We start from the raw sequence: 18,662 nt of genomic DNA, 5'->3' as shown, positions 1-18,662 counted from the left end.
ATAGTATTCATATATTTCTTCGAATATATTAATTCGACGCAGTTTAGCAGAAATGTCTTAACTAACTCAAAGTTACTTTTGAGTCGTTGACATTTTGGTGATTTCATTAATGAAGAGGAAATAGCTGCGCGGTGTGTTTCGGTTAATCAAGTTAACCTTTCACCGGCCCAGTACAGGGCACGGCAGGGTGATAACGTATCTCACAACAGGCGAAAATCTTGCGATCCCGGCTGTAAAACGTCACTTTAATATTTTTACTGTATGCACATCGTCGCAAATCCGTCGTAAAATACGTAATCACGGACGCCTCGCAGATTAAGCAAGGCTTACGTCGTACTCCACGACGCTGACATTGGGTTGGTAAACTTCCCAGGCCATTTGGAAAGGCTCGGAGACGACCAAGACGGTTGGATGGCAATCATCGCCTAACTCCGTCTAATCAAAGTCCCAGATGAAGAGACATCGCTTCGTGTCGGAAAGAGTGGGGGCTCTTACCGTTTAACATAAATTAACACGACCCGGGGAAGACGGCAGCTTGCGGTAGCCCAAAGCGAGGCACATGAGGTTGGGGTAATATTTTTTTCCCGGGACTAGCTCTACACGCGCTGTACAAGTGCGGCACCGATGAGTTCTTAAGAGATCCCGGAGCCTTCCAAATATGTTCCGAGAGTGGCCACCGAGGTTTTAGTGGCTAAAAATCCCACATAACCCGCTCTTCCCTGAGGTCGGGTATCTGAAGAAAATCTGAACCATTTGAAAAATTATGGTCAAATGAGCATCTCAGCCATGCAGGTTACCTTACGATGTTTTCCCTCAAGTGATATGAGATTAATTAAAACCTCCGTAACCAGGAAATGTAAGAGGTGCTAAGTTCGAACTCAGTCCCTCCACAAGTGAAGCCGAAATCCTTACCACAAGGCTATATACTACATGTTTTGGTAACCAGTAATAAAATAGATCTGTTGTTAGTGCTCTTAATAAATCTTTTTTGCATAATGAATGCCCTCGCTGCTTGTAACATTTTACCAATAACTCGTTTTGTAAACTAAGTAAATTGAATGATACAACGGGGTTTTAGGATTGGACCAGTACTTACCATTTACTTTATAGTCCAGCGTCCAAAAAGCTTTGTTGAATCGGCGAACAAGCAAAATGCATTAGCGCGAACGATGTCTGCAGCAAACTCAACTTGGACCTCGCTTTTAATTATAATGGAAACTAAAGACAGAGCAAACAATAATTTTAAAAGCCTTAATGGAATAGGAATTTTTGAACAATTAAATAATGAACAAGGATTTTAATTTAATCCACGAAAGGTTGATACTTTTCTTTATTCCGTATTCTTTCACTATTAATGCAATTTTTTTTTTATTAAGTATAAACCTAATATTGTTTATTTTATTATTATTAAAAGATTAGAGTCTACTAAACCAAATAAAATAATGAAGCGATAATAGCCCAATGGGTATGACCACCTCTAACTTTTCTAATGCATGTGCGTTTTAAGCAATTAAAATATTACTTGCTCAATGTTGAAAACATCGTGAGGAAACCTCCTTACCTGAAAGTTCTCCATAATATCCTCAAAGGTGTGTGGAGTCCACCAATCCGCACTGAGCCAGCGTGGTGGACTACGGCCTACGGCCCGTTCTCATTGTGGGAGAAGACGCGTGCCCTAAAGTGGGCCGGTAATGGGTTGATATTGTAGCGGTCTCCATATTACAGAACTAGATGGCGCCACAAAAATCCTGCATCGCGCTAGCGAAGTATTCACGATGCCTATATATACAAGTTCCAAAAATGAATGTTCGGACCTCGGTCCCCGAGCACGATCACCCGCTCGGAGGAAGATCTTCCTATTGTTACGGTCGAGTGTATCACCATAGGATATGATGATGATTTCAAGATATTTTAAATTATTGGTAAGGTTTACAAAATCCAAATTTACAAAAATCATAAATTGTAGATTCATTATTATTTTTTGCAAAAATATACCTCTATAGGTACTGCCAAAAGGTTGCTTCAATCACACGCTTTTTAAACCGTTCAGAGAGCGGCCTTAGCTTATCAAGCTAATTCGAAAAGTGGTAATAAAACGCTCAAAACAATAAACCGGCTCGACGTCGTAGGCACGTGTCTAAAGAAGGATTTGTACTAAAGCACGAATTAAATACCCGTATGCTGTTGACAGGTTATGCATTATTCAGTGACTCATCTCGATTCTAATCGCCATTCGGTTTTACTTAACTATACTCGGCTGGAATAAAATTATCACGTAAATGATCGCTAATCAGATAGTTGCCAGACCGAAAAAAGATGTTGAACAGAACAGTGAATGACACGTGACACCTTCAACTCTTTCACCGATGACCTTAAGGATGATACTGGATAGAAACAGGCGTTACTTTTCGGAATTAACAATTATTCATTGTAAGTATAAAATACTAATAACGTTTAATTCAGATAAAAATCCATAACTACAACAATAAAAATTATCTTATTTACTATATTATAAATTAAAAATGGCCAAACCTATAAATAATAAATAATTGGGAACCAAGGGAAGTACCCTCTTGAGCACTTGGTGTGTGAGTGTGTAACAACCCAGTGCCCCATAAAGGGATTTTCCCATTTATTAGTTAATATTTACAAAATATTGTAAAGTAATATTGTAAATATGCGCGCGCATTTTAAAAATTTACTCTCATAATTTTTCCTAAACGCGCTAAAAGAAGTATAACTTCAAAAACTTAAAATTTTTCACGCGAACGATTTAACAGTTACACTTTCGTATATTTTATAATGTTAGTGCGGATAATAGCACATGTTATTATAAACATGGCAGGTAAAGAGATAACCGGTCACGTCCGACATACTCGACGATTTTTGTAAATATTGTGATACCGTTTGTTATATTTGCACCGGATTCGTTGAACTTAGTGAATCTTGCGCACGACAGCCCGCCGAGTAAATAATGCTCAAGTTATACAACGCTTAATTGAAAACCGAAATGTACTGTCTCTGGGACTTATCTATGAAACCAAATTCAAATTCAAATTCAAATTCATTTATTTCAAGTAGGCCTACTTTATAAGCACTTTTGAAACGTCAAGTATGCATGTTTGTGTGACTCTACCACCTAAACCGAAAACCTAACTAGTTTTTTTAGTACCTAAACCACCGACTTATATTTTTTTTTACTGAAAGAAATCAGATATAGCCTGCACATGCAAAATTAAAGTAATGTGACTCCTGTCCCTTTTATCTGATACGCGTCGCGTAGCGTTGGTACTATGCCCGTGTCGGTTATTTATCTTCAATAGGGTTGTCATAAGTAAACATTTAGAATGTTTTGAATTCGTTTGTACGGAAAAATAAATATGCTTCTTTTGATTTCATATTTTTACAGGACGATTCCTTATGAACTTAATACTTATACATCCTTTCCCTTTCCCATCCTTTTACCATTATTTCGTAATTCGGTTACATGTTGTATAGCTGACAGGGTTGAGCTAAGCAACATATTAACTAACTAGTCCATAAAGTGCATGGTAGTAATACATAAAGCTTTTTATGACAGAGCTCGTCCGGGGAAGTACTTCAGCCATCCTTATTTCTGCCGCTAAGCTGTATTGTTGCAATGCTGTGTTCTGGTCTGAAGGCCATGGTTGCCTGTGTTATTACAGGCACGTGAGGCTTAACACGGTGATAGCTTAGTGGTAAAGGCTTCGGTTGCGCTTTCGGGGTGCCGAGTTCGAATCACAGCAAGCACCTCTATTTATCTCAGTCATATAAGTGTTAAACTATTAAAATATTACTTAAAGATTTTAAAATTAAAATTTTCGTGGTTAATCCAGTTGCGACGACTGACGAAGACTGGGTCGAAATATCGACAAATCCAAAAATATTATCGCGGTATGTATCCGTTGAACCATATTAAAAAAAAATATTACTTGCTTCAAAGGCGAAGGAAAACATCGTGAGGAAACCTGTTCTACACTAGTTTGTGTATAAGCTTGTAGTTATTCGCATGTATGTATTTTAATATTTGTACCACCAGCCTATTCTCCTCTTCTTTTTTTCCTAATTCAAAGGTTGCCTGGCAGAGATCGCTATTAAGCGATAAAGCCGCCTTTTGTATTACTACTTCTTTCGATATGTTTCTGTTTTTATTATATTTTATATATGTTAATATTGTGGTATACAAATAAAGAGTTTAATAAATAAATAACCTGCATGCCTGAGAGTTCTCCATGATGTTCTCAAAGGCATGCGAAGTCTGCACTGGGCCAGCATAAAAGACTACGGCCTTAACCCTTCTCACTGAATTGGGCCGGTGATGGGTTGATATGATAATGACGATGATGATGCTTAACGAGTACGTCTCAGCTTCATGGACTCCTGGTAACACTTTAGAGGAGGTGTTTCTTGCATGACCTGCAAAAAGTTGCTCAGCTCGGTCCGTCAATTAATAGTCCGAAAAAATAGTCCCCTCGTTGGACAGTTCCTGGTATCGATTATATTATAGGTACAAACTAGATGTCGGGTAAATTATAAAAAGTCTTCAGCGGCGACATGTTCGTTTGTTTACCTTCGTTGCTCGCTACAACCGCAGTGTGCACTCAAGTTTTTATCAGTCTGGCCTTATCGTACGCTGACATCGCGAGGTGCCGTCATTATCAGATTTTGAAATAACGTCTATGAGTTCTCCATTATATTGTCAAAGGCCTAGCATTCCACATTTGGCCAATATGGTGGATTGCGACTTAAACTCTTCTCAATCAAAAGGAGTTCTTTATTTTACAAGATTTCTGTATGTTTTGTAAGTTATTTTTTTCTTTTTAATATTTTGAGCATTTTACTTGAATAGCGCTGGAATATCCTCAAGGTGAAGTAGTCTCCCGTCCCTGAGGAAGATGTATGTATGTAATGTATGTATGTAATCCAGTATAAATATTTCCAGTAGTTCCGTTCGCCGAACAGGGATTTATTTTCCTTATAAGTTATGTTACCAGAAAAGATTTTTAATATAACGACGCAAGTGGGTCGCCTGATGCCAAGCTAGCTGAAAACCGCAGCCCATGAATATATGCAGTACTAGTAGGGTCATTATATACTCTGTCGGCTTTTGAAGAAATTGTTAATCAACCACTTGAACAAACTAAAATCGTAGTTTCGAGGGATCACAGTTAATCAGAGATTGTTCCACAGTTTGAAAATGCGCGGTAGAAATGATCTCGTATTGAAAGTGGAAGAACTAACTTAACAAGGCATCCAGGTGTTGAGGATGGAATTTGTTTCTACGGCGTGAGGTGCAATCAGTTAAAGAGGAATGTGGTATGAATGAATGAATATACTTTTGTTGTTCACCATAGAAAAAAAGTAGTTACAGAGATATAAACATACTAGAGCAAGAGGGAGCAATTTGTTGGATTATCGCCACATAACGATTTCTTACAGGCAACCAAAGGCGTACATAATGTAAGGCCTGTGAAGATTTATTTCGGTTTTCATTGTACAAAAATAATTTATAAATACAATATATTAATGTTTTTGCAAATGTGGTATTAATGGAAACAACTTTTTAGAACACTCTTTGTACTTGTTTATCCCATTAGTACAGCTGTATCTAGACGTCGCGTAGCATTCTGTTAAATTTCACCACGACCAAAATGTTACTAAAACAATTTCTTGGGGCAGTGTTAAATTACAATTGGAATACAGCAAAGGATTGTATAAATAGATAGTAATTAAACGGGGCACGGCATGTCACGGGCTGTATCTCACCCGGGGCGCATCGGTGAGATCGCTTGTGCACTGTCACAGACTTAAATCCGAGAAAATGCGCGTTATCGACATCGTGTGATTTTTACAGACATTGCTCTTATCTAACGCTTTGACGCAAATTTTGGGAATTGAATCGAAGGTTGGGCTTCCAATCTCAAGCCGGTTCAAAGTAACCGTTTTTGGTGGTGGTGGTGGTTTTTGTGGTTTATTCTAACTTAGTAAATGTGGCGTAAGTACTGCCCGTTTTCAATAAGCCTATTCATCGCCTCAATGGAATGCCTAAAGTATTAGGTGATGCCTATAGAAAAAATGTTTCACCAACTCTTAGATGATAACGTTTGGTGAACGGTGGATGTATGACTGCGAATCTCCTTAAAATCTCGTTACTTATTGAGGCATTGCCATGTTCTTCGTTAGCGAAAACGGGCATTAGTGTCCATAAACACATGAAAACTTACGCCGAGGCTTGAGAAAAAATCTTGAGAAAGAAGAGGCTTGAATTTTACATTCGTTTAAATACCTACAAGTTGTTCCTACGTAGTCCTTTAGACGATTTTTAGTAGAAATAGTATTTGAAAAGGTTACCTTTTGCAATGCAGTATGACGTCTCTCGATAAAAGGGAGCGAACGTCTCGCCGTATCCTTCAAATTTCATACAAAAAGACAAGACATTACTTACTTACTATTAAAACTTTATAACACATTAATTATTGGCGTTATGAGAGGCCCGCTCCATGCCTCATAGTCGCAATTGACATTAAACTGCGTCATATTTCCGGCATTATATATTTTTTTTATGGGGACGAGAAAACTGTAATAATAATAATAATATAGAAATATTTTTATTTGCCAAAATGGGGGTAGGTAAACAAGTATACATTAAAGGAAACAGTCCCAATAATATCTCGTGTCGCGCATGTTAGTCCTGCTAGCGGATCGGATGCAGTGCACACGCGTTGCAAGTCGTGACTGTCGCAAATGGCATTTCATTTGGATCAGGCTGGAGCGCGGGGTCACAGAAAGTCGCATGCGGCCGACACTCGACCATCGGGCGACCTCTCGGATTATCTCACTCGATCGATAAGAATTAGATATTGGGAGTGGTACCGGAGGGGCTAATTTCAGGGTTGTCGATTACCTAAGTAGTTTTTGCGATTCTATTCGCGTATCAATCTTAAATTCCGTATACCACTATAACTCTTGCTCGCGATCTTCGTCTGCTTTCAATACGATTTTTTTCAAATCCCGTAGGAATCAATTGTTTTCCTTGGATAATAAGTAACCTATTTTACAGACCGTCGTTTCAACAAGCTCCATGTCAAAAAGCAAGCTGATTTTTTGGTTATCAAAGTCGTGAAGGAAGGCCAAAAAAACAGAGAAACAAACAAATACACTTTCGCATTTATAATATTAGTGTGTGTGTGTGTGTGTGTTTGTAACTCTTTCGAGCATCAAAAAAGCGTGATATTGACGTGATTATACGCATCGATAGTTTATTCTCACGGAAAATGAACGATCACCATGGGAAAAATCCTTTACTTATATCACGGTAAAAATATTCATAAAAGACGCGTATTATATAAGTTGAATGGATAAGTGTATACATGCATACAAATGTAAATTGTAAATAAAATTAGAACTCGTAGAAATTTAAGTTAAAATTCTTTAACGTTTGAATGTAGCAACCCTGCCACAGGGTCGAAGATCATAATTTATTCGGCGGCAGAGTGGCGCGCTCGTAGGTACGCCTGCCCGGGTCCCGCGTCGCCCAAACTGGATCCGACCATTTTTTTGTGGCCAGGGATTACGGCGTTTGTGGATAAACGCAGGTTGCGTAATAGATTTTACACACCCTCAATCACGCTAAGCCACGGCTGTGCCCCCGCGGCGTTTATTTTATGTGGTTCTATTTGACAATGGGTTTTTAGTATTTTAGGCATAGTAATTTTTTTTGACCTCTAATGCTATTTTCACGCGAGAAGTTTATTTCGTCGCGGCAAATCGTGTTTGCCTCATTTTTGGAAGCTTATGCCCGTTTTACGCTAAACCTAGAAAACGCCTGAATCGGGTGCCTAATGATAAAGGTTATCACCTAAATGATTGGGCAAAACATAACATGTTCCGCGCTAAAATCTGCCATTCTATGGCATGCATATTATAATAACGCCTTAAATTAGAAAATTATTTTTCCATTTTCTGACAAATGCCAGAGAAATAAGGTATCAAAACTGTGAAATTAAATAACCATGTCAACAATGAAATAATATAAAGTAAACCAAAATATAAACCTAGAAACACGATAATTTAAGCCTTAAATTTTAGATATTCGTCTACTGAATAAAACTGTCTACTCCATCTATGCATGCTAGGGATCCCTGTCATACAGACATACAACATTGTTTTTTCTATGCGCCTTAGGTAGTAATTCAACAAATTCGGTCAACACGGACCAGTTCGGCAGCTGACCACTCATCTGTATCTGATAGACGGAGATGCAATACATCATGCGAACGCGATCGAAAGCTCCTTCCAGCCGTATCTACATTACAAATCGATTTATCGGTAGCCGACGGCGTTTCGTTCGTTCACGTTCGTTTAATCGATGTAGTTATCGAATAACTGTGCTGTTCAGTGAATTGAAAGCTAACCATTGCTTGCATAAACCATATAATGTTAGCTCGTGAGTTTAGCAGTCTTTTTGACGGCCGATTGGCGCAGTTTGCAGCGACACTGCTTTCTAAGCGCAAGGCCGGTGGTTCGATTTCCACTACTGGAAAATGTTTGTGTGATGAGCATGAATGTTTGTCAGTGTTTATATGTATTATTCTAAGTATTTAGGTATATAATTCCTAAAAATATTCATCAGGCATCTTAGTACCCATAACACAAGCTACGCTTGTACGCTTGATGTGTGTAAAGTCTTTTTATTTATTTATTTTATTTATTTATTTTTATATAGGTAATAATAATAATAATAAAATCATTTATTCACAGGATTATTAGACTATGTTTGGTTGAATCACTGATACCTAAACTGAGTAAAAACTCGTAATATAGATATCAGTGCTCTCCTCTGTATAATCATTTTTAATACAAAAAAGTAGGACTACGACAAGTATGAATGAATGAATGAATGAATGAATGAATGAATACACTTTTATTGTACACCACATAAACATAACAAATTAAGCGATCTCTTCCAGGCAACCAAGGGCGTTAAAACAGCTCAAGAAGAGAGGTAGGTGGTGCATTTAACTGTACTGTGTTGCAAATAAACATGCATAAACCTATATATACAAAAATAATATGTACATATTACAAACTTACAATAAAATATATAGATAGTGATAATAATTAATATATACCTATATAATTAATATCAATAATAAATAAATATATACAATATATATTTACCTATATTTTATAAGTACATATCTATATTTTATTTTGGATAAACAATTTACCTAACATGCAACATTTAAAAAAAGATTGAAGATAAACGTATATGTTAAGAAGTTTCATATCTTATTTGGATATTAGTGCGCCAGTGCTCTGAGAGTTGATAAAGCTGTGGGAGAAGATAAATTCTTATCCTTTCTCCGGGATACAATTGTCTCCTGCCCATTGTAGCCGTGCGGGGCCCGGTATGTATCAGAAGGCCTTGGTCCACCACGCTTGCGCAGCGAATTGGTAGACTTCACAAGCATTTGAGAATGTTGCATGCAGATTTCCTCACGATATTTTAACAGATTTGACAGCAGTACTACGGAACGACCTAACGATCGATCTTGTTCGACGACCTTCCTAACGCAGGGGTGGAAATTTGGGAATTTATAATGACAGAATTTTCTCTAGTAGAAATTAGTTTGTTTTTTTATAAGAAGCGTATTTTTTAGATTCTTTAAACTGTTAATTTATTTTTCATATAAAATCTGATGATTAATTTAAATTTTTAGTTCATCAATGAATAGAAGACAGGACACGTTGATTTGGATCGTAGTTGTATCTTGTGAGACGGATGGAAGTCGCCGTGCATAGATTTAATCGTGTATGGTACAGATTGCGGCGGCACCAGAGCTTCCCACGGGAAAGCAAGTTGTTTGTTAAACTATGCTCACAGTCAATACGACTACTACTTCAAACGTTTACCGTTTTATCTACAATTTCTAGAGAATATAAATTTATTAAAAAAAGGGTTTATAGCTCAGTGGCTAGGGCTTAGGCCACCCTTTCAGGGAGCCCGACTTCGATACCCGGCACGCAACTCTTTACTTTACGGAATTATGTGCGTTTTTAAATTAATCAAATAAGATGTCCTTAACGCAGTGTAAAGTCTACCAATTCGCACTTGGCCAGCGTGGACTGCGGCCTAAACGCTTCTCATTCTGTAAGGAGATCCGTGCCCTGTAGTTTACTGGCTGGTAATGGGGGTTTATTTTTTTTTAAACCAATAAAATTAGCCTTTGACTGCAATCTCACCTGGTGGTATGTGATGATGCTGTCTAAGAGGGTAACGTCAGGGTATGGCAGTTATATTCAACTCACACCCCTAAACGGTTTAGACGCGACCTCGGAGCGTTCAATCGTCATGGCGGTAGTATGGTAACTAGCTACGGCTACAAAGCCTCCAACCAGACCAGAGCAGAGAAAATTCAGAAATTATAAATTCCTAAATTGCCCCTGCGCGGGAACGAACCCGGGACCTCCCACAGCTCTCACTGCTGTGCCAGGGAGGTCGCCAAATAATAATGATGATGATGATAATTATACTCACTATAAGAGGCAAGTTAAATATGTCACCCATTAAAAAATCAGAAAATTTAGAAGTTATAAATTCCCAAGTAACCCCCGTCGGGGCTCGAACCCAAGACCTTCTCACTTTTAAGGCTACAGCGCTCACTTCAGTGCCAGCTAGGTCGTCAAGAACTTTTCCATCCTGAACTTCAACTTTAGATTTCATTTTTGCGTTCCGTTCAGAAGTAAGAGGGAACGAATCAAGTGATTATAGAAAGTTAATCAAATGGATATCCGATCAAATTTTCACTCTCGTTTTATCGCTAGGGATCTTAACCTAGCGCAAGTTTTATATCTATAATAAGATTTATGACAAATCGGTCAAGTGAGAGTCTGGCTTGCGTACGGAGAGTACTTTGGAGGGAAATAGCTATATGTATAGCCATAGCTTTTAAAAATGGTTTATGATTTAAAAAAAATGGTTTAGTTACGTCACGCTCTTAATCCGGTTATCAGCACCAACGTGATACGTGGTGGCGCAGTTGTCAGCGCTGTGGTTTTGAGGTGGGGTTTCCGGATTCGATTCCCGGCTAGGCCAAACCACCCTACCGACAAGAACGTGCCGCTAAGCGATTGACCGTTCCGGTACGATGTGGCGTAGAAACCGATTAGGTGTTTAATATAACTGCTTTTATTTTCCACACAGGAGTGGAAATCCTCATGGACACCCGCCCGCCTAGCTATAGCCCGCTACCATCTAATCTTAGACTGCATTTTAGTGTTAATTCAGTCTGCAGTCTGTACCTACTCAAATAGTTAGTTAAACTTTGTAGTGTTTAAAAAAAACACTGATGACGATCGGGATTCTCCTTATTATGCTTTTTTTTTTTTCTTATTTTTTTTTTTACTGACTAAATAAATATACAACGACAATACTGCATTTTGTTAAAGTCGAACAGTCTCCCGGAGTGGTTCAGAGATCAAAGTGGTCGTGGAATTGTGTGTTCGGTAATCAATACAAGCAGCAATCGGTGGATAGGGCGAATATCGCTCGCATCCTTGAGATGCATTAATGCCAATGATTTGGTATTTCTGTTAAGTTTGGTATCACACCGACGACATGTCTCGAGACAACATGTTGTCTATCATCATCATCAATTCAACCGATTTAAATCCACTGTAGGGAGTTCCAAAATCCACGGTCATGGGCCGTTTGTTTCCAGCGGCTCGTTTAAGGTCGTCTTTCCACCTCGTTAGGAGCAGACCAACGCTGCGTTTAAATGTGCGGGGTCGCCATTCAAGCAAATTCTTAGAACCCCAACGTCCATCGGTTGTGCCCCGCCCATTTACACTTAGGTTTGCGATGAGCTAAGTCGGTACATCTCGTTCTCTTACGGATCTCCTCATTTCTGACTTGATCACGTAGATTGTCTTCTACTACTTACTTATTCCACTTTTAATCATGTGAAACACCGTCCATCGGCGCAAACTTGTCCGTCTTTTAGTATTTCACAAGATATATTTCGGAGACTATGCACTGGAACTATTCAATGGTTCCATCCAAATTTTAGAGTAGTGAAATAAAAATAACAGAGGCACTCATAAGGACTGCCGGCAATGGAATGGATTAGTAAACGTACATGTACACAGGCAGCTGTAATCTAGTGCAATACGTCACGCGCATGTCGTGGTCATTGGTGACGCGAACCCATACAAATTTCCCCTAAATAAAAGAAGAAAGAAGTTTCCACTATAAGAAAAACAAAAAGTCGCAAACGTGTCGTCAAACTAATCGTTATTCATTGGGGCAATTGGCCGCGCAGCGGGCGCTGGGCGGAGTGGCGGCCTGACGGGTGACGTCTCGCGCACGTGAGTCGCTCTCTGCTGGCCCGCACCCTTAGTATAAGAATATGAACCTCGCAAACGAACCTCGTTTGCGAGGTTCACTTTCGCATATCGAAACAGAAAAACGTCGTCATAAAATGGACCTAATGTCACTCGTTTCAGAGCTGCATACGCATAGTCATTTTCGTTAATTCCAATAAATTTTAAGTGGACCAAATTTTCCTTGTTTTATTAGAGTCGTCAGCGACAAGTCACTCCTTTCAGAGCTGCAAACAAGATGTCACTTTCGCGTATCGAAACACAATATTGCCAGAAAAATTGACCTAATGCTACTAGCTTCAGTCGCAAATGAGGAGTTAGTGTCGCGTATTTAAACACAATAACGTCATACCAAAATTGATTTAAACTTAAACGTTTCAGAGCCGCAGAATGAAACTAATTACTTTTACTACTCATATTTATCGTACAAACGTCATGTTGTATGCAGTTGTATAATTGTGAACAAATTTTCAGTTTTAAAACGATTAAAGGTGTCAGCACATTCGAGGCTGGAGTAAGCATTTTCGAGGCAATCGCGCTCCAACCTAGACCTCTTCATTGCCTTCGAACAGGTTTGACTGTAAGTTGTAGCTAAGTCTATATTTAAAAAAAAAGATAAGTTTAACTTATCTACTGTTTAACCGTATCATTTCTGCGTCTCAATAATCGAAGGCGACATCACGAGCGTACTAATCTCGCCCTAAGGGTATTGCTCTCGTTCAAGATAACGAACGCCCGAATCTCTTGCGCCGATGCGTTCTGTGAACGCTATGCCGATGGCATCGTCTTTTACAACCGTTTGGATGTATATATAAATACGTTGCGCACTGTTACATCCCTAAAATACTAGTATACATATTGCTTAGACACTTTTATTGCTTTGCTTAATAATGAAGTCGAATTAGCAATGTGCCATTAAGGTAGTTTAACTTCGATGCCCAGTCAGTAGTTCTGTTATTACTCGAATTGCTACCCAGTTACGGACCGCGTTTCTGGTTGCCGTCTGGCTCAACAATAAGCTCACCTCTTGAGCACCTCTAGCCCGCGGCACGAGCAAGAGTGAAGTGTATTGAATGTCTAAGTCAAATTCTATTTTTTTTTCTGGATTTTGTGTAGCTGATTAACCCTTGTAATTTCAATAGCGTATCACGGGGAACCTAATGAATATATTATGTATAAATATACTACGACAATACACACATCGCCATCTAGCCCCAAAGTAAGCGTAGCTTGTGTTATGGGTACTAAGATACCTGATGAATATTGTTTTAAGAATAGAATACACATAAATACTTCAATATACAGACACTGAAAAACATTAATGTTCATCACACAAACATTTTCCAGTTGTGGGAATCGAACCCACGACCTTGGACTCAGAAAGCAGGGTCGCTGCCCACTGCGCCACTCGGCCGTCAAAAATGTACGAAAGCTTCATAAGTGCCTGTGCCGGGTTAACATGAATTAATATTTTTTGTAATTGAAACACATCAATAGACCGGCAGACGGAAGGCAGGAAAGAGGAAGAAGTAAGAAAGATAAAAAAGAAAGAAAGAGGAAGAGGTAAGAAAGACAATGCTCGCAATTGACGTTTTCCCCAGCGTTATCTGTTACGAGTAGGTACATGATACATAGAATGATAATACGAGTGTTGATTGAGTTCTTTACTTATCTAAGGAGGAATTATGTAGACAAATATTTGAAGGCCTTTTCCCGTATAAGCTTGGACTTATTTAGGAGGCTGATAATAAACTTGAGCGAAAGCCCAATATACTTAGTTGTTTAACCAGCGTACGCGATTGCGTCCGGCTTGCGTCCGGCTTGCGTCCCGCGTACTGACATTTCAAAATGTTTTTAGTACCTATCTAATGATTGACGGATCAAGCAGATGGCCCTTCAACGTCATCATAAGATCAACCCATTACCGGCCCACTACAGGGCACGGGTCTCCTCCCACAATGAGAAGGGGTTAAGGCCGTAGTCCACCACACAGGCCCAGTGCGGATTATTGGACTCAACACACCTTTAACAACATTACCGAGAACTCTCAGGCATGCAGGTTTCCTCACGATGTTTTCCTTCACCGTTGAGTAAGTGATATTTTTAATTACTTAAAACGCACATAACTTCGAAAAGTTAGAGGTACGTGCTGTGCTGGGATTCGAACTCACCCCCCTCGAAAGTGAAGTCGAGTTCCTACCCACTGGGCGGTCACCGCTTCAAAATTCGTCATCGTAAAGGTTTCGCGCAGTTTGGTGACGCTGTATATATAGTTCAATTGATGACATAGAGTCGTGTGCAAATAACATAAATCGGAGATAAATATGTATTCACATAACGCCGAAGCCAAAACGCAAGAAAAAAAACGATAAACCTCTAAACAGCCAGTCCGTCGTAAAAGAATCTCTTTTACGGCTTCTTGATCAGCGCAGCGCCGTAATATTTATTGGATGATATATTATTACCATTTAATGTTCTTTCCCTACCGACTACAGGATGAATAAAAGTTGCAAGAAAAACTATAAAAAACACGAGAACTTAGCAGATGCACATCGATAAACTTATTGAAATTAGACGTAGTTTATGAAAATTAAGCTTAATTTGCAAAGCAGGAGAATCTGTATGGTGTAATTTATAATTTCTTCTATCTTTATATTCAACACCAAACAGATCTTCGGCAATGTAATATTCAACACCAAACAGATCTTCGGCAATGTATCTACGCACGTTGCGCTCCGAAACCGGAGCATCCTCAGATGTTAAAATGAATAATTTAAAACGTTTGTATACATACGTGTATGCACACGCGTTAGAAGTTATACTTTGAAATAACCTACTTGAAATAAATGAATTTTGAATTTGAAAAAAGTTTTTGAATTTTGGCGAAACAAGTCAAAAATGTTTTCAAAAATTTATCTTTTTCCTTGTTCTACGTTTGTAGACGACACTAACTATAGAAAAAAGGTATTAAATACATTGAAACTTTTATTATAACGCATTATATAGTTAAATAAAGTTTATTAAAATATCACAATAAAATTATTTCTACTTAACTAGAGAAATGGACAAAATAAACATAATTAAATTTGTAATTTCTACTAGCTCATTATCGGACAACCAAGTTCCACTCAACATTAAAATTTGTGATTTTTGTAAAATTGAATCAATTAAATCACTGTCAAACCTCATAGGTAACTTCAGGGACTCGGTTTTTTGTGACGGTGTGCGAGCGCATCGTATAAATTTACTCTCATAATTTTTCCTTAGCGCCAAAAGAAGTATAACTTCAAAAAACGTTATCGTTTTTTCCCTTACAAGCTATAAAATGAATAAAATTTGTTGGAGGAACGATATAAGAAATAGAAGAATTTAACAGATGTACGGCGATAAACTTGTCGCTAAAATTAGACAAATTAGCCTCGTGTTTTTATCAAGGAACAACATTTCAAGAGAGCCTCGTTGTATTGGATATGACTTACACTTTGTTTGTTGATAAAATTTCAAATAACTTCCCGGTTCCCGAACAAGCTCTTTCTTGTGCCAATGACAGAGCGAAGTTATTTGAGCTCTCCTTATTTGGGAACTTGGGAGATAGCATCCACGACATATCTGCAAAGACCTCGTGTATTTTATTTTATTTTTATTGACAAGCGAGGTCTTTTTTCATTGGTTGCACTTAAATCATCTGTAAAAGTCCTATTACTCTTGAATACTCACTTCAAAGTCACAAATATCATATCGCTTATTACAAATTCCGTGGGAACTGTTTGTTTTGCAGGAATAAAAAGTATACGTCCTTTCTACTTGTGGTTGTGTGGTAACTCTATGCCAACATCCAATTTGATTGGTTACTTAGTTATAAAATTAACAAACTTTCGCATTTTTATTATTAGTAAGAATTGTATTTAGTATTAAGTAATTTAGTAAGAATATTAGTAAGAAAACGATCCTTATGGTGATTCGGGAGGTATCTAAGTTTTATCTAAGGTTTTCTCTGTTGCTCTCTGTTTTGGTCCCGAGGGCATACATTAAGAAAAGATTTGTTACAAAATCTGAATTTAAATTAATATTTTAGAACATATTTCGTAGTTATTCACGTAGTTCAAATTGATTATAAACTAATTCTTTTATTTTCCTGATAGTAGTAGCATCAGTCAAGTTGTGGCGTTACGTTTGAAAATTACAACTTTGTCCTTAAAAACGCGAGGTGTTAGTTTGGGGTGAACTAAGAGTTTATTATTTGGCCGAATGCCGATCTAATGTTTACATGTCGTACAAACGGGTGGCATTATCTCGGCCGGCGTCAATGAATCGCGCTGACTCGCGTGCCCCGAATCGCTCCGTTCTGACATCGTTCGCGGCTGGCCCGTCTTATCTTCCACCATGTGGAGGCTGCATCGGTGCATAGTGCACGCAGCGGTGGGAGGGGCGCGGGCCAGGGGGCCTCGCACCGCACCGCACTCCGCTCATTCGCACCGCGGCCGCCGTTGGTGACGCACGCGTAATCCGCTAAAAGCTGGTTCCACGCATTTCTGTCTCCCGTGAGACTGCTCGCGTTGTCACCATCCGCGTATAACATCGTCGGTATAAAAATAAAGCCGGCGACAGACGGCGGTGTCTCGGGTTAAATTTAAATGATATCGCGGACGCTGTGCCGGGCTCGTCTCGGACTCTCGCCGACATGAGAATAAGTATGTGACACCTTCACTACAATATATCTGATCTGCCTTAATTACATAGCGTAAACTTAGTTCGTCATCGCCCTCGCAGTGTTTATAATCTCGTTTGTGGTCTTCAGGAAGTAAATGTGTTTATGAAATTGTGTCACTTTTGATCTTCCAGCGCCTTTGATGGTTTTGTGATCTCGAAGCGGTTGGGATTCCGTTTTCGGTCGTTTTGTTACGTTTGTGGTTGTGTGGTATCCTGTTTAGTAACATGGAACGTTTCACGTTGTATGTATTTCTAAACTTATTCGAAGGTTTGTCCATTTTCTTGGGAGCATGGTGTTGTTCAATGCAATAACTAGGTAAGAATACTAGAATCTGTTAGAAACTAAACTATCGTGAGTGAAAACAATACGCAAGGAATAATGCTGCTTTCTTTGTGTGTTTTCGTCGGTGTATTCCCGACAAGTTTTGAATCCCTCGGGCATGACAGCAACTGTGTCGGACGAGCTCGATACTAGTTAAGCATTGATTTTATGATAGCTGTCGTAACGTACTCTGTATCTCAAGTGACCCGTTCACAAGTGTAGACTGGTAAATAAAATTTGTATTAAAAGCTTTTATTCTCAAAAAGTATCAAGCACCATGAAATTTCTAAATTATTCTAGATTCTTCTTTTGACGGTGGCCTCATCGGTTAGTGCGGTTTCGAAATGGTGTACTTACAGGAGTTTATCGAACCCGCCCGCGTGATTTGCTATAGTGAGATATCGTTACATTTATGCTTATTTGTTGTATTGAATGAACTGTACAAATAAATACTACTTGTAACTCGGCTAACATAACTTTAGTGCATTTAGGTTCATTTATACTCCTTACATCATAAGGATTATAGAATAAATAAGAAAACATCATTCTATTGCACTCCATTGAAAATGAAATGTATATAAAGCAAAACTAGGAGAATGAAACTCGGCTGGCAATTTTTGAATGTTTGTTCCATATTGTACTTTAAAACCTATACGTAATTAATTTGAATTGATTTTTCATTTCATTCATTGATTACAAACACATTACCTATATCTCGTTTCCCCCGGCTTTCAGCCGTTTTATCTTATGTGATTATGTTAAGAGTTTAATAACAGAGTCATTTATTAAAATTTTATATAAACTACATTCTGAAATTGTATAAGAGTTGGATTGAAGTGCAGGTTGTTTAACTTCACTAACGACTGCCATTGAGACTGTAACAAAAACTTGTACAATTTGTTCATTTAAATTCATTTATGTTATCATATTATTCTGAAGCCGCAGAACCTTACCTGCTTCTCTATTGTTGTTAGAACCTTTTGTTGTTTATTCCGAACTAAGGACCGGTCGGAGGGTTGCCAGGTACCCGTTGAACGAAAAACCCAAAACTCTAATTCTATTCATTATTATATGCTCAAGTTTTAAACATGGTCTATAACTTTTTTGGTCATGAATAATATATTAAAATTTAACTAAAAAATTCATGAAATTTACTGCGAAGTTAATAGGTATCAAAAACAATGGAACCGTCAATCGCCCAACTTTTAAATATAATTGCCATAAA

The 18,662-nt window shown here is 38.4% G+C and overlaps 1 protein-coding gene across 2 annotated transcripts in view; it reads left to right on the top strand.

The window, feature by feature from the left end:
* The window catches only part of LOC120631008 (bone morphogenetic protein receptor type-1B), a 204,057-nt gene that overhangs the window by 176,212 nt on the left and 9,183 nt on the right, over nt 1-18,662 (top strand). Inside the window, exon 1 of one of the 2 annotated variants that reach the window (XM_039900397.1) lies at nt 16,868-17,096. The exons of the other annotated variant lie outside the window; for it this stretch is intronic. Coding sequence (XP_039756331.1) covers nt 17,087-17,096 — 10 coding nt within the window. The 5' untranslated portion in view covers nt 16,868-17,086. Of the gene's footprint in view, nt 1-16,867; nt 17,097-18,662 lie in introns of those variants that run through there. 2 annotated transcript variants of the gene reach the window in all.

Source organism: Pararge aegeria, chromosome 17 (assembly GCF_905163445.1).
Source record: "Pararge aegeria chromosome 17, ilParAegt1.1, whole genome shotgun sequence".
In the NCBI taxonomy this organism is placed as follows: Eukaryota; Metazoa; Arthropoda; class Insecta; order Lepidoptera; family Nymphalidae; genus Pararge; species Pararge aegeria.
The sequence above is the reverse complement of the archived record's forward strand: the minus strand, read 5'-3'. Positions and strand labels throughout refer to the sequence as shown.